Consider the following 15645-nt stretch of genomic DNA (forward strand, 5'->3'; position numbering starts at 1 on the left):
AACATTTTTACATGACATATGTTAGAAAAACGTTTATGATCGCATTTTACACTGTTTTAAATTTTCAGATTCACTGGCATTTATAAATAAGAATAAAGAACATTTATATTTTTGAACTTTGAAACAATGAAACCTGGGAGAGATTTGTTCAAATTATTAACTTGTATTTGCACAACAACAAGTTGAGATGGCCCAGTTGGTCTAAGGCGCCAGATTAAGGTTCTGGTCCGAAATGGCGTGGGTTCAAATCCCACTCCCAACATTATATTTTATTTTACTAACTGTACTTTATATTGGTGGTTTGATAAATATTTTTTTTTACTAACTGTACTATAATAATCTTTTACTTTAAATTTTGAAATATGATAACGATATGCTTTGTGCAGTTCGTAGAAGATTCAACAATAGCCAAACAAAAACACATACCATGATCTAATTTCCAGTTTAACTAGCTTTCAATCTGTTTAATGAATTTGAAAGTTAGTATTCTACTCGTTTAAGAGTGTAGAAAAGGTGTTCATGCTCTAGTGGCACACTGATGAAATATTCATTTTAGTATATTTTATTTCACGTATACCTTTCAAATTAAATATTCATAATTTCTAAAAAAATACGTAAAAGAGCATGTTGGTTATATCTAAATTTGGAGGCACCAATCATTTTAATTAATGATAGAGATACTTCGAGTCACGTAGTTTTCAAAAGTGAGTTTTAAGTGAACTAGTGGCTATGTAAGTTAACAGTTTTAGAATAGGTTAAACGTACACATGAATCATTATTTTCTGTGATCTGAATAAAGTAAGAAAACAACAACAAATAAGGAACGGACATGAACAGTTATCAGATTCTATGAATGGTTAACATAGAAAACTCCGATGTTGTATTTTTGATTAGCTAGGTTTATAAACGAATCCAACGTCCAATGAACATTTTATCTACCGCCAAGCGATAAAGCTTGTTTATATTTGCTTATTTAATAAGAAAGCGAACACGAACATGGAAATTTGTTCATCTAGTTAAATGAATGACACATGTCATGTTTGTACATTTACGTTCGTAAACATTCATTTGCGTCCGTTTATTTATATATGTTTAAGTTTATACCAATTCCAATTGGGCCGTTGTGTATCAAATCATCAGCCATTCACATTTTAGAACAAAGCGGTGGTAGTCGACTAAGAAATTGAACAAACATGAATACTTGCACTTTCTTCGTTCACTTACGTTTGCTAATGTTCGCTCATTTATGTTTATTCTATTACATTTGTTTAGAGACAGAATTACAAATTTTGTCCTTTAAACAAAACCAATTTACGGTTCGTGTTCTTTTTTTTAGTTTCTTTGCAGGCATTGTACTTTAAACATTTTTTTACATGTTATATCATTTACACTAACTGAGTTAGAAAAACTCAGTTAAGTATGAAATATGCCAGACATGTGATGGGCATAATTGTAATTCTAATGTATCCTTAAATTTAAAAAAAAAGAAAATAAAAAATATATATATATAATAATTAACTTAAAACAAAAAAAAAACATTTTCAATATCTCTTTCTGTATGTAATTTCATCCTCACTTTCTTTTTTTTTAGCTCTAAACCACCACCACCACCACCACAACCACCACCACACCATTACCATCACACCACCGACGCAGCACCACTCCACCACAAAAAAAAAACCCTTTTATTACTAACCCCTTAACCCGATCTCAGTCCGTCTCTCTTTTGCCCAAATTTCATTTAATCGATAGGATCTGTGGCAGAGCTCTGTGGAGTGTGGTTGTTGGAGGAGCTCTGTGGGTTACGGTTTTTTTGTTGAAGAAAAGTAGGGTTTTAGATGGTTGGATGAGCTCTATGGCAAGGATGGTGGTGTTGGCGGAGTGTGGTGGCGACGGCTCTGGGTTACGTAGTGGTGGCGGCGGCGGCTGGGAGACGGTGGCGGCAGTGGAGTGGGATACGGTGGAGGTCGGTGGAGCTGGGAGACGGTGGCGGCAGTGGAGTGGGGAAGACGGTGACGGGAGATTGGAGACAATGGGTTATATCTTGAAATATTTAAAAGGTATAGAAATGAATTGTTGAGTTTGCGGATCGTAGGAGAATATACGATTAAAACTTAACTACAAGCCATTCTTGAAATATAGAGTTTAGGGTTTTGATTGAGATCTGCAAAATGAAGAAGAAGAAGAAGAAAAAGAAGATGATGATGAAGTTGCAGGGTAGACGAAAAGACCAATATGCCCTCACATGCTTTTCACGTGAGGGTATTTAACTGAATTTTTCTAACCCAGCTAGCGTTAAGAACATAACGTGTTGAAAAAAAAAGTTTAAAGTACACCACCTGCAAAGAAACTAAAAAAAGGACACGAACCATAAATTGGCTTTGTTTAAAGGACAAAATTTGTAATTTTGTCTTGTTTAGAAGTTAGATTATAAATTAACGAACACGAACATGTCATTTCCTTAACCAAAGAACATGAACCAAAAAATCTAACAAACGTTTGTTAGATTATATATAGATCTTGAATAAACATTAAGAAGCCCCGTTCATATTCGTTAGTTTAATTTGCAAGTCTTGTCATACAAATTCCTGATGTTTGTCTTAACTAAATAAACTATGGTTATCCCTGACATCAACCATATCTGATATCTGATTTTTCATGTTATATTAATTTAACTCGCGATATCTTATATATTTATTGCTTCTTATAAAACAAGGAAGATATTTGATTCATTTAATAAAATTAAACGACTTTTCAGAAGATGACACGAATGAGATTAACATAAGGACACGTGACACACAAGCATTGTCCACTTCCAACTGAAGCTTTAACTTTTAGTTCCGTTTTGCTGACATTTTATGACAATCATAATGGTGTCAACCTCACTAGACCCATAGCCCATGTGCCCTGCTTCACCCCCACAACCATGTGCTCTTGTCATCAACTAATCATTTCCCTTTGAAGCTTAGGTACCTTCTTCTTGTACTTGTTCCAATGGTGGTTAATGGTGGTGCTGCTGATCATGATAATGTTATAACAAGTTAGCTAGGTTGTTGGTTTCAGGTAGAGGTGGTCAAAAAAACCGGTTCGGGAACCGGTTTGCCGGTTTAAACCGGAAACCGGTTTTTAAGAAAACCGGTTTTTTAAAAACCGGTTTGACCGGTTTACAAACCGCCGGTTCGTATTTCGGTTACACATTTTAGAGCCAAAACCGGTTAACGAACCGGTTATTAAAAAAACCGGTTTTTTAAATAACCGGTTATAAAAAAACCGGTTAACCGGTTTTTTTATAAACCGGTTTTTGACCGTTGTGGAAAAACCGGTTAACCGGTTTTTCCATAACCGGTTAACCGGTTAAAAACCGGTTTTTTTCCGTTGTATAACGGCTATATAGCCGTTTTTTTTTTGACCGTTTTTTTTTTTACCATTTTACCCCCACAAACATCTATATATAGTTTAGGTTGGGTATTGGTTAGATCACACTCGATTATACAACTCCAAACGCTCTAAACGTTTATTTCATACGCGATTATTTTGTTATCTCACGCTCAATTATACCACATTACCACTCCATACGCTCTTATTTCGTAGTCGATTATCATGGCCTCCCAAAGTGCTGCTTCATCCGTCAACATGGGTGCCTCGAACACGGGAGAAACGGTCGTTCGGGTCATCCCCACGAAACGAAACCAAGATGTTTGGCAACATTTCGACCTATGCGAAATGTCTAACGGTAGCCAAAAAGCTCGATGCAAACATTGTTTGAAGTTTTATGGCAAAGATGCAAACTCCACTTTAAAAGCGCATGTACAAAGGCCCTTTTGCAAGGCCTTGAAGGACGAATCGGGAAGTAGTTCGCAGCCGGAGATGACGAATCAAGGAACGGTGTTTACGTACGACCTTGAAGCGGTACGTCAAAAGTTTTCAAACTTTGTGATTCAACAAACACTTCCTTTCAACCACTTCGACAACCCTCAATTCACGGAGATGATGCAAAAGTATGTTCAACCACGCTACCAACACGTAAGTCGTTCGACCCTTAGAAGAGATTGTCTTAAAGCATGGAAAAACGCTAAATCCGAACTAATTTCATACTTTTCAAACTTACAAACTGGTGTAAACTTAACAACGGATGTGTGGTCGGTACCTAATGGTTCGCCCGACTCATACATTTGTGTGACGGCTCATTGGGTTGACCCCGAGTCGTGGCAAACGATGAAACGAACCGTTGCGTTTCAATTGTTTGATTACCCGCACACGGGTAGAAATATTTTTAAACTCTTGGATAAAGTCATTCGACAATACAAGATTGAACATAAAATCTTTTCAATTTCGTTTGATAACGCGTCCAACAATACGGCCGCGGTTGGCCATTTAAAATTAAAGTATAAACCTATTTGTGATGGAGCGTTTTTTCATAGCCGATGCATTGCACATATTATCAACTTGGCCGTGCAAGATGGGTTAAACGTGATCGAAACGCAAAGAAACAATTTTAAAAGAATGTTACGAGATGTTTTCAGCAACAATAAAACATTTTCAAGATACAAAAAATTTTGTGTAGAAGCTAATTGTCAATGGTTGGGGCCAAATTGGGATTGTCCAACAAGATGGAACTCGACTTGTGATATGTTTGAGAAAACCATCCAACAAAAAGAATCATTAATTGCGTTTCATCAAATTTTGTCAAGTAGGGGTAAATGTGCACCGTACGATCCTAGAAACTGGTTATTGATTGAGATCGTTACGGAGGTCCTTCAAATTTTTAAATCTTGCACAACTAGTTTATCCGGGGTTTACTATCCAACAAGCCCCATTGCTTTACCAAAAATTGCTGTCATGTGCACAAAGTTGAGTGAACTTCATTGTAGGGGTGCACCTTATTTTGATATGGGTGTAAAAATGAAAGAAAAATTTAGAAAATATTTTCAAGAACTACCCGCTGTTTTGACATGTGCTGCTGCGTTAAACCCTTGCATCAATGTTGGTGGTGTTGAAGCTTTAATAGAAAAAATTTGTGATGAGCTAGAGTTAAACGACGATCAAACCCCCTATTATAGCCAAACTTTAAAGAATGCTTTCAACACCACCTTGTCAAACATGTATGATGTTTACCTTACAAAATACGGGTCGTCTTCCCAAATTCATGACTCGTTAAGAGCTGTTGCCCAATCCCAATCCCAATCCCAAACCGACCTTGAAATGGGGATGTACTACATGATTTGGGAAGACGCCGGTAAACGTCAAAAGGTAAACACCCCAAGCAGTGAACTTGGAAGGTATGGTGGTACCAACTTTGTGAAACACATGACTCCGGATGAATTTAGAAGTCTTGATTTGCTGGCTTGGTGGAGAGGTAAGGAGGATGAGTTTCCGATCCTCGCCGCCATGGCCAAAGATTTACTAACGGTCCAAGCTTCCACGGTAGCTTCGGAGTCTGCTTTTTCAGTTTCTGGCAGGGTTATATCGATTAGGAGGACTCGACTCACTCCACCAGCTGTAGAGATGTCGATTTGCTACAAGGATTACTTGGACTCTTTAGATAGGGCACAACATCAACGCTCACTCGAGGGGGAAATGGAGTATGAGGCGGGCTTGTATGAAGACGAGGTCAATCAAGGAAACACTCAACCAATGACCGATGAAGAAGCCGCGTACGACGATTACCTAAGGAATAGCTCGGGATCGGGTAGCGAAGAAAATTAGTTAAAGAAACAGCAAACATGGAGGCAAATAATGAGTAAGAAACAGCAAGTTGTTCATGTAATCGTGTCTAAGCATTCTTTAATGTTTGTATTTTTGAGTTACGAATATGCGATAACGATTTAATGTTTGTATTTTTAATATAAAAACTATAAATGAAAGTTATGTGTTTTTAATCTTCCAAGCAAAGAACTCTAACAACGAAAGCAAAGAATGGCTTCGGTCTTCCAAACTAAACCCTAAACCCAAAAAAAAAAAAAAAAAAAAAAAAACCGGTTAACATAAAAACCGGTTAATAAAAAAACCGGGTTATTAACCGGTTCTAACCGGTTTCTAAACCGGTCCTAACCGGTTAGACCGGTTAGGGTTTTCAGATACAAAAACCGGTTATTAACCGGTCCGGCTATTAACCGAACCGGTTTTTTTCCGGGCCAAAAAAAACCGGTCCGGTTAATAACCGAACCGGTTTTTTTAAAAAAACCGATTTGTGCACCTCTAGTTTCAGGTGACGGGTGCGGTAGTTGTGATATATAACAATTAACAACAGCCACTAACTAACTACAGATATTAACAAGTTAGCTTCAAATTGCATGATTAATAATACCACCTTTTTAACTAAAATGGTTGGGTTTAAGATCGTTTTCAAGTAGCAACTTAATGGCTTCATCATCTAGTTAAGTGATAAACTTTACAATTTGAAATGCAAATGACGTGCATACGTGGCAATCCATTGAACTTTTAAGGGTTATCAATTGTTTGGTAACATATCCAATTCATAAGTTGTTTTATCCACTTAATTCTTTGGTAATTTATTCATTTTAGTTTTTTTGTTCATACTTACACATAGAGGAAAATAAATACCGTGTAATATATACGGAGAGTTTCATTAAAAATGATACTTATGAGAACAAAAAGGAAAAACGTAAATTGTCTAATTCTTTTTGTCAATAAATCATACTTTACAAAAATGTGTACTTCTTACAGATAAATATTTAAGTTATATATAAAAAACAAAAACAAAAACAAAAACAAAAAACAAACAAAGTTCGAATAATATTTCATTTTTTGAACGTTTGGTTACACATGTATAAATTATGTATAGGAAATACATTTACACTGTGTTGATACTATAAAAGAACAAATCTTGTTTATTTATTTTCTGAAGGTTAGAAAAGATGAATACAATTGCATTAAACCATATTTTTGTTTTCTATTTTTTTTTAAGAAAAAAAGAATGAACGATTAGTTAAGTTTTTTCTATTTTCGTAGAGTTTTTACGATGGGTCAAACTGCATTAAAAGTTGACTCATGCAAAGTGACCAAACATAAGAAAGTGTATCTTGACTATCAATACGTGTTTATGCCCTTTGTGTTTGATACATTTGGTTCCTAGCGCCTGAGGTTGTAAAGCATTAGAGCTAGTTAGTCATGTCCAACGGGTTATGAGTTGTAATGTTATGTCCTCACAATCTATAACTGTTATTTTTAAGAGTTGTTTTGATATCCTAAAAGGACTAGCGGCACAACTTGTTGACGGTTTGACGTTTATATCGATGTAAACACAATAACACCTTACACATATATATGTTTCTTTAAAGTTTAAACGAACAAAAGTTAACAAAACGACCAGCTAAAATTTATTTACATCCCTAGACATGACTTGTGCCAAAAATAAATCTACCCATTTTGAATTAGAACGCAATTTGGCGTCATTAATCCTGTTTACTCACCTATTTTACCACATCTAACAACTACTGAGTTTGATTGTTTGATAGGGTAAGGTTGTGTGAAAATGTTGCAATGAGTTAGGTATGAGAAATGAGAATGTTTTGTCGTTGTGAGCTTTCATTCCATTTTATCCTTCCTCGAATGCAATATTGAAAGGGGAAAAGGTGGTTTGAACTTTGGTAAGAGTGGGGGCAGTTTTGCTTCATTTGTAGTTTACTTACATTTTTTATTTATGTAGGAAATATTTCTAGTAAAGAAAATAAATTTTCTAAGAAGTTATGGTTTAGATAATTAGATATGATATTTGTCTAGTATATTATCTTTAATAGTGAGATCAAATCAAACTTGTTCATTTTAATTCAAAACATAACGCCTTTTGTAATTCTTATAGAATTGTGTTTCTTACTACTTACTAGAGCACCCTCCCACCCTTAGGATTCAATGATCTCTAACATCACCAATACCATAAGTCCATAACTAGTTTCAATGGATATATGTTTCTAAGCGTTTGCTATAATCTCTTGACTTTAAATCAATAGACTTTTTTCTTATTCTAGTAGTGATGGTTTTCCATCAAAAACATGCAGTTTGCATGAATTAAAAGACCAAATCATAAACTCATAAATCATATCTTGTCTGCAATTTATGTAATTTACGTAAACATGTTGTTTATATAACTTGCTAGAGAGGACTATTGATGGTTAAGATCTAAGCCAATAGGTTTTCTAGGTTATTTATTGGTTTTCTAAACATATAATAACTGCATGTACTTATTAAAAAGGCACAACTATATCACATAATTCCCATAATAGTCCATTTAAATAATTTGTTTCTAAAATTATCCTTAATAATTCAAGTTTCCAACTTTGTCCCTTTGTTATCTCGTCGCCGACGACATGATAGTGAACACCGACGATGCGTTACTGAAACAAATAGGATAACGACACGTGGCCGGAATAGGCCGTCGACGATACGTTAGTGGATAACGCATCGCTGCTACCCTACGTTAGCAACATAACGCATCGCTGCTACCCTACGTTACGTATAACATAAGGTTGACGATCTGTTATGTTGCTAACGTAGGGTAGCGGCGATGCGTTATATTGTTGCTACCTTGTTATGACAACACAAGGGTTCCACGATGCGTTAGTGATAACGCATCGTTGCTACCCTACGTTAGCAACATAACGCATCGCCGCTACCCTACGTTAGCAACATAACGCATCGTCAACACAGATTCCAGTCACGTGTCGTTATCCTATTTGTTTCAGTAACGCATCGTCGGTGTTCGCTATCATGTCGTCGGCGACGAGATAACAAAGGGACAAAGTTGGAAACTTGAATTAGTGGGGATAAACTTGGAAACACATTCTATGAATGGGCCATTTTAAGAATTTTCCCAATAGTAAATGTGATTATGATTGTCTTTTTGGTACCATGACCTTCAATTAAAGATAAATATAGCTCAAAACTTGCATTCACAAATTTAATAGCCATCTAGTTAGAGAGAACCATTGATGGTTAAGATATAACCAAATAGGCTTTCTAGGTTATTTATTGGTTTTCTAAACATGTAATATCCGCATGTACTTATTAAAAAGGCACAACCATATCACACATGGAATAGTAAATGTGTTTACGATTGTCTTTTTGGTACTATGACCTTCAATTCAAAATAAATATAGCTCAAAACTTGCATTGAATAAATTTAACAGCCTTTTAATTCAGAAACTATTTTTGTTATCCTACGTAAAAGTTTGGACCAATGGTGTAATTTTATAAAAATAAGAACCAAAAGTGAAATCTTGACAAACCTTTGAAGAACATCTACATATATAATAAAGGAAAATTGGTTTTAAATACTCTCAACTATCATGTGTTGGCAAATAACGGGCCCAACTTTACATTTGGCTGGTGATGGTCCCAACTAAAGAACTATTTGTTTTTAACAGGCCGCGACTAACGGATTCATAACTCCGTTAGTATTATGCTGAGTTGGTCATCCAGCTGTTAAAATCCATCTGACGTGGAACGATTACGTGGCCATCCAGCTCTTTATAAACATCAAGTGATAATTTTGGTATTTTTATTATCTTTTAGCCCTAATAACAAGACCTAAATCCAATCGATCGATTAGTTAACCAGAAGAAGAACAAGCCCTAAATCCAATCGATCTCTCTCTCGCTCTGCTGGAATGGGAGATATTATCAACATCATCTTCTATACTGATGGGAAATTTGATGTTAATCCTCCGAAATTAAGGTATGTAGGGGGAAAAACATCATTAGGATTAGATGTTAACAAGCTTTCGTATTTTGAGATACTAGGTTATGCAATGGACTTTGGTTCATATGAAAATCAAAAGAAGGAAGATATGTTCTGGTATTGCTTGATACCTGGTGATGGTCGGGTGAAATCGATAAATAGTGATGGAGTATTACATGAGATGGTATCTTTGGTTGGTGCTGATGAATCTCTTGTTATATACGTTCAAACAGAAAAGCTAAGAAAACCTAAACCCCAGTCTATTGATCCTGAAGCCCAAGCCAGTACCCAGCCCAATAACCTTGAAGCCCAACCCAATAAAGCCCAATCCAGTACCCAGCCCAATAACCTTGAAGCCCAACCCATTATTCAGCCCACTAGCCCTCTATCTCATCCAAAAGTGCATACTAACCCTCAATCCCAACCAATCACCTACATAAGACAATCTGGATCTAGTTTAAGCCCTGTGAAGTACAACAAGAAAAAAGGTACCACAAATTGAAGTACCACCAACTACCAAAGTTGAAGTGCCACCAATTGATGACAGTTCAGATGAGTCAGATGAAGATTGTGATGATTCTGATGATGAATCATATAAAGTAAATTTGGATGATGATGATGAAGGATCTGATACAGATGATGAGGAGTGGAGAGATTCAGTTGCTGCAATAAAACAAGTAAATGAAGAAACTATTGCATCACAAAAGAAGGTGCTTGATGATTGTTTGAAAGACTCTGTTGATGCAACTGGTAATTTGGTTGAGGATTGTTTAATAGGATCTGGTGATGCAACTAGTAATTTAGAAACATATAGTAGCTATGAGGATTCTGATGCTGATGTTCACTCACCTGGAGAGAGTGAAGATGATAACATAAGAGGGAAAAAGTATAAAGAACATGTTCCAGTTGTAGATAACCAAACTGAGTGGGTTAATTTCAAGTGGGTTGTTGGAATAAGGTTCCCTACTAGGGATGCTTTTAAAGAGGCTGTTAGGAGATATGCTGTCACAAATGGTAGAAATCTGTCCATTAGTTCCAATAACAAGAGCGGAGGTGTGAGAGTAGGTATCAGCTGTGTCAAAGGGTGTCCATTCTCTTTGTTTTGCTCATATCATAAAGGAAAAAGTTGTTATGTTGTTAAACAAGTAAAAATCAAGCACAATTGCCAAAAGGAACATGACAAGGAATAGGCAATTAACTTTAACCTTTATAGCTAATGAATTTTTGCCAATGTTCAAAGCAAAACCTAATTGGCCTGCTGCAGACATTCAAACAACTGTTAGAGAAAAATATAAGGTTATCATTAATAAATGGATGGCTTATAATGCTAAAAGTTGTGCACATAAGAAGCTTCATGGTTCAATGAGAGATCATTACAGCAAACTTGGGTCATACATAGCAGCCTTAAGGAATGCAAACCCATCATCAACATTTGAACTCCTAACTGTCCCACCAGGGTTTGTTAGTGACAATCCAGATTCATCTTCTTCACTAGAGACTTTTTTCAGATTCATATTCATCATAATGATTATTAGATAACTTTTTATGTTCATCTTCATCAATCCAAATTCATCTTTCAGGTTCTTTGTGTGTTTTGATGGTGTGAAGAAGGGGTTCCTAGAAGGTTGTAGAAAGGTGTTATGCTTAGATGGGTGTTTCCTTAAAACCTTTCTAGGAGGTATGTTGTTGGCTGCTATAGGAAGAGATGCAAATAACCAAATGTATCCTTTAGCATGTGCAGTTGTTGAAGGAGAAAACAATGACAGTTGGGAGTGGTTTATGGATCAGCTAGGTAAGTCTTTAGAGGTCACAGATGGTGGAAAAGGTTGGACACTTATCTCAGACCAACAGAAGGTAAGTCTATATTATCTTAAATGTCACAACTACATATATATATTCTAACAATTTTAATGTGACAGGGACTGATTAATGCTGTACATTTGGTGTGGAAGAATGCTGAGCACAGAAATTATGCAAGGCATATTTATGCAAATTGGAAAAAATAGTATAAGGGTGAAGCGTATAAGGAGGTTTATTGGAGGGCTTGCAGGGCTTATAATGAAGCTGATTACAATAATGCTATTAAGGATATGAAAGAACTGTCAACTGATGCACTGGATGCTTTCATCAAACAGAACCCTAAATGTTTTTCAAGGTGTTTTCTTGACACTCAAACAAAGTGTGATGTAATAGTTAACAACATGGCAGAGACCTTCAATGGAACAATTATTCAAGCTAGATCAAAACACATCATTGACAAGTTAGGGGATATAAGGGTGTCTGTTATGAGTAGGCTGACTACAAGGCACACAGAAATGTTGAATAAAGATGTGGTTGTGTATCCTAGGGCACAATTGAAGCTTGATAAACAGAAAAGTTGGGCACACAAATGTAGAGTATACCCATCATCCCCTACTATGTTCCAAGTAAGTGATTATGATGATGTTTCAGTAGACCTGGTTAACAAAACATGTACTTGCAGAAGATGGGACTTATCTGGTATACCATGTAAGCATGTTTGTGCAGTGGCAGGGTTTATTGGGAGTAATTCAGAACAGTTTGTTCATGAAATTTACCTTAAGGAACAGTACTTGAAGTCTTATGTATTCACAATCCCACCTTTGCCTAGTGCAAAGTATTGGCCATCTGTTGATTATCCTCTTGACCCACCTCCAGTCAAAGCTATGCCTGGAAGACCAAAGAAAAATAGAAAGAAAGATCCACATGAAGATCCCAAGAGGCCGGGAAAGCTGACAAAGCATGGAGTTCAGATGAGTTGTAGTTATTGCAAGTCAACACTACATAACATAAGAAGGTGCCCTGAAAAGGGTAAAGGTAAATCTAATGTTGAAGATGGTGGTGATAAAAGGTCAATGGGAAGGCCAAAGGGGAGGTCAACCAAAGCTTCTAAAAAGACAACCAAAGATTCTGAAAAGTCAACACAAGCTTCTAAAAAGTCAACACAAGAAACACAACAATTGTCAGGTTCTAAGAGGCCAAGGGTATTACCAAAGGGCAGGTTCTATCAAGCAAAGAAAAAGTCAACCCAAGCATCACAACAATCAACTCAACCAACACAATCAAGTCAACCACAACAGTCAACTCCATCTAGAAGGACAAAAGGAAGCACAAAGGAAAATGTCAAAGGGAAGGCTGCTTAAGGGAATGATGCTTAATGTTTTCTTTTGGACTATTATGTATTTTGTTAAACTTATCTTTTGAACAAGTATGTATGATGGTAAACTTAGCTTTTGAATAAGTATGTATGATGGTAAACCTAGCATGTGATGCTTATTTTGTTTGAACTATTATATATTATGTTTAAATTAGTCATGCTATTCTTATTTTGTTTGCTTATTTGGTTTAAACTAGTCATGGTTACTGTCAAAATAGTGATTTATGCATAAGGGTAAAATGGTCATTTTACCGGTGCAGCTGGTAAAATGCAGTAGGGCGAAATGGTCATATTATTTGTTAACATTGTTCACTGGTGTAGCTGGTTAAATTTAAAAGGGTAAAATGGTCATGCTTATTTTGTTTGAACTAGTCATGGTTAGTGTAAAAATAGTGATTTATGCATAAGGGTAAAATGGTCATATAGCTGGTGCAGCTGGTAAAATGCAGAAGGGTCAAATGTTTGAATTAGTCATGGTTGTGTTTGCTAATTGGTGATATATGCAGAAGTCTTTTTTTTGGTTGAATTAGTGATGGTTGTGTTTGGTCAAAAACTATGTCCATGGTCATTTATGCAAAAGTCTTTGGCATGTTGCAGACCCAAAATGAGCATAATGTTGTAGACCCAAAATGGTCATAATGTTGCAGACACAAAATGATCATTTATGCAGACACTATACTTAACATGGTCATAATGTTGCAGACACAAAATGTTGCAGACACTCTGAACAATAACACACAATCTGTACAATAACAACAACAAACAACAAACATGTTTTTAATCCATACTACTCAAAAAACATCATTGACTTTTCATTGAATACATTGACAACAACAACAACAAACATTGACAACTACCTTAACAACAAACATTAAAAGATCACATATATAATATCCACCATGTTGCTATAGTAACAATTATTAAACCTAAAACACTTTGATTCTTCCAATTGTTGTTTTTCAATAACTGTTCTTTCAATTTCTTGTTCTCCTCTTGCAAAAGCAAGTTCTGCAGCTTCAAATTTTCCTTCTTCATATCTTCAAGGTCTTGTTGTTTTTTGGCATTGCATTTGCATCGTTGATGTGTCTTCAAGAATTCATCAATATCTTCTTTCAACATGAAGAATTTACAGTCCTCATTCTACATTAAACATATATAGAAAACCTAATCAAATCATCTTTGACAGTATACTTAAACGGTGAACTTACCGGCCATAGCAAGCACCCATAGAATTCGTCCCCATTACGAACACTTCTATGTCCAGCAACTCTAGGAATTGCAAGTATGTCGTGATTACAGTAGACGTTTCCATCAAAATCAAGCTTAAACCTTTTAGGGTTTTTCTTCCAACGAGATGAAGAAGACGATTGAGAGCTCAATTCCATCAATTTGGTGTTTTAGGGTTCTTCAGTTTTCTCAATTGGATGATTTTAGGGTTATGATTTTGTTCAACTACATCACCTAATGTTTATAAAGAGCTGGATGGCCACGTAATCGTTCCACGTCCGATGGGTTTTAACAGCTGGATGGCCAACTCAGCATAATACTAATGGAGTTATGAATCTGTTAGTCGCAGCCTGTTAAAAACAAATAGTTCTTTAGTTGGGACCATCACCAGCCAAATGTAAAGTTGGGCCCGTTATTTGCCAACACATGATAGTTGGGAGTATTTAAAACCAATTTTCCTATAATAAAAGACTACTTATTTGTATCACTTGTCACTCCCTTAGTCATTCTCATTTTTTAGCCTTTTTTCAAAAACATAAATTCAACAAGCATTATTTTGGATCTGTTCAACTCATTTGCAATACTTCCTAAAAATTCGAATTCTTTGTTTATATGGAAAACTACAATCACGATTTACTAGCTATTTAAAACTATTCATTATGTATTTTTTTTTCATAACTAAGATACCATTAGTTGTTTGTTTTTTCGTTATTCATATTTGTGTTGACTATATTTTGCTTAATGTGCAAAGTTTTAACATTTTTATTAAATCACTTTATTTAATATTTTTAAATTTAAGAGAATTTTAGGTAAATATCAAAATCATTATTAGTTTTAGCTGAAACTTTGAAAATTACAATTCTGGTTTTCTTACTAAAACTCTAATCATACGAATATTATTAGTTTTAAACCTTAAAATCAAGTATTAAATTATATCTTTTTCCTTATTAATACATATATAACTATATAAGTTTGAAAATAATCATGGTTTACTATGTGTTTAATATTTCAACAACTTTTCAAATGAAATTATCTAATCACAGGGGGTGTATCAAATTATAGATATTCATTATTTAACACTTTTAACTAATTTAAATGTGAGTGATTTGATTTTTCAGTTTTTCCTAAATATAAATCAATAGATTATTTTAAGTAAATTTTTTTTAAGAAAGAAATCAATGGTCTAATATGATTAAGCTATAATAACGGTTTTTTTATTTAATCTGGTCAGCTCGTCTGCCATGATTGTTCCTGTAAATCTGAATTCTTTCATTATTTTGAAAACTACAATCATGATTTTTTAATTGTTTTAAATAATTATAGAGATAGAGATATATCAATTTAATTAAATATTGCAACTTCTTCTTAAAATAATCACTAATCACACAGGATAAGTATTCAAAGTTTAAAACATTATTTATCTAATATTTTCAAGTATTATATATAAGAACATCCTGTGGTACTAATAAAAAACAAGTATTTATAAAGCTTAAATACATATAACTAGTACGTGTAAGTAAGGTCGTCTCCACAGGGAATCAGTGGAA

General features: G+C 35.0%; 1 protein-coding gene and 1 non-coding gene across 2 annotated transcripts; both read left to right on the forward strand.

Moving 5' to 3' along the window:
* Positions 1-181: 181 nt before the first annotated feature.
* On the forward strand, positions 182-262 carry TRNAL-AAG (transfer RNA leucine (anticodon AAG)). The gene has a single exon. It is a non-coding gene; the product is annotated as a tRNA-Leu (tRNA).
* Positions 263-11689: 11427 nt separating this feature from the next.
* Positions 11690-13538, forward strand: LOC143610783 (uncharacterized). The gene is made up of 2 exons (XM_077085168.1): positions 11690-13057; positions 13254-13538. The coding sequence occupies exon 1, from the start codon at positions 11787-11789 to the stop codon at positions 12855-12857; it is 1071 nt and encodes a 356-aa protein (XP_076941283.1). The 5' UTR covers positions 11690-11786; the 3' UTR covers positions 12858-13057; positions 13254-13538.
* Positions 13539-15645: the final 2107 nt, after the last annotated feature.

The sequence above is a fragment of the Bidens hawaiensis genome, unplaced genomic scaffold (assembly GCF_021521415.1).
Source record: "Bidens hawaiensis isolate Kalapana, Puna unplaced genomic scaffold, B.hawaiensis_p1.1 tig00028012_1, whole genome shotgun sequence".
NCBI lineage: Eukaryota > Viridiplantae > Streptophyta > Magnoliopsida > Asterales > Asteraceae > Bidens > Bidens hawaiensis.

What these genes read in the sequence shown, in the direction of transcription:
- LOC143610783 (XM_077085168.1), top strand. Translation starts at nt 11,787, where the DNA reads ATGAAAGAACTGTCAACTGATGCACTGGATGCTTTCATCAAACAGAAC.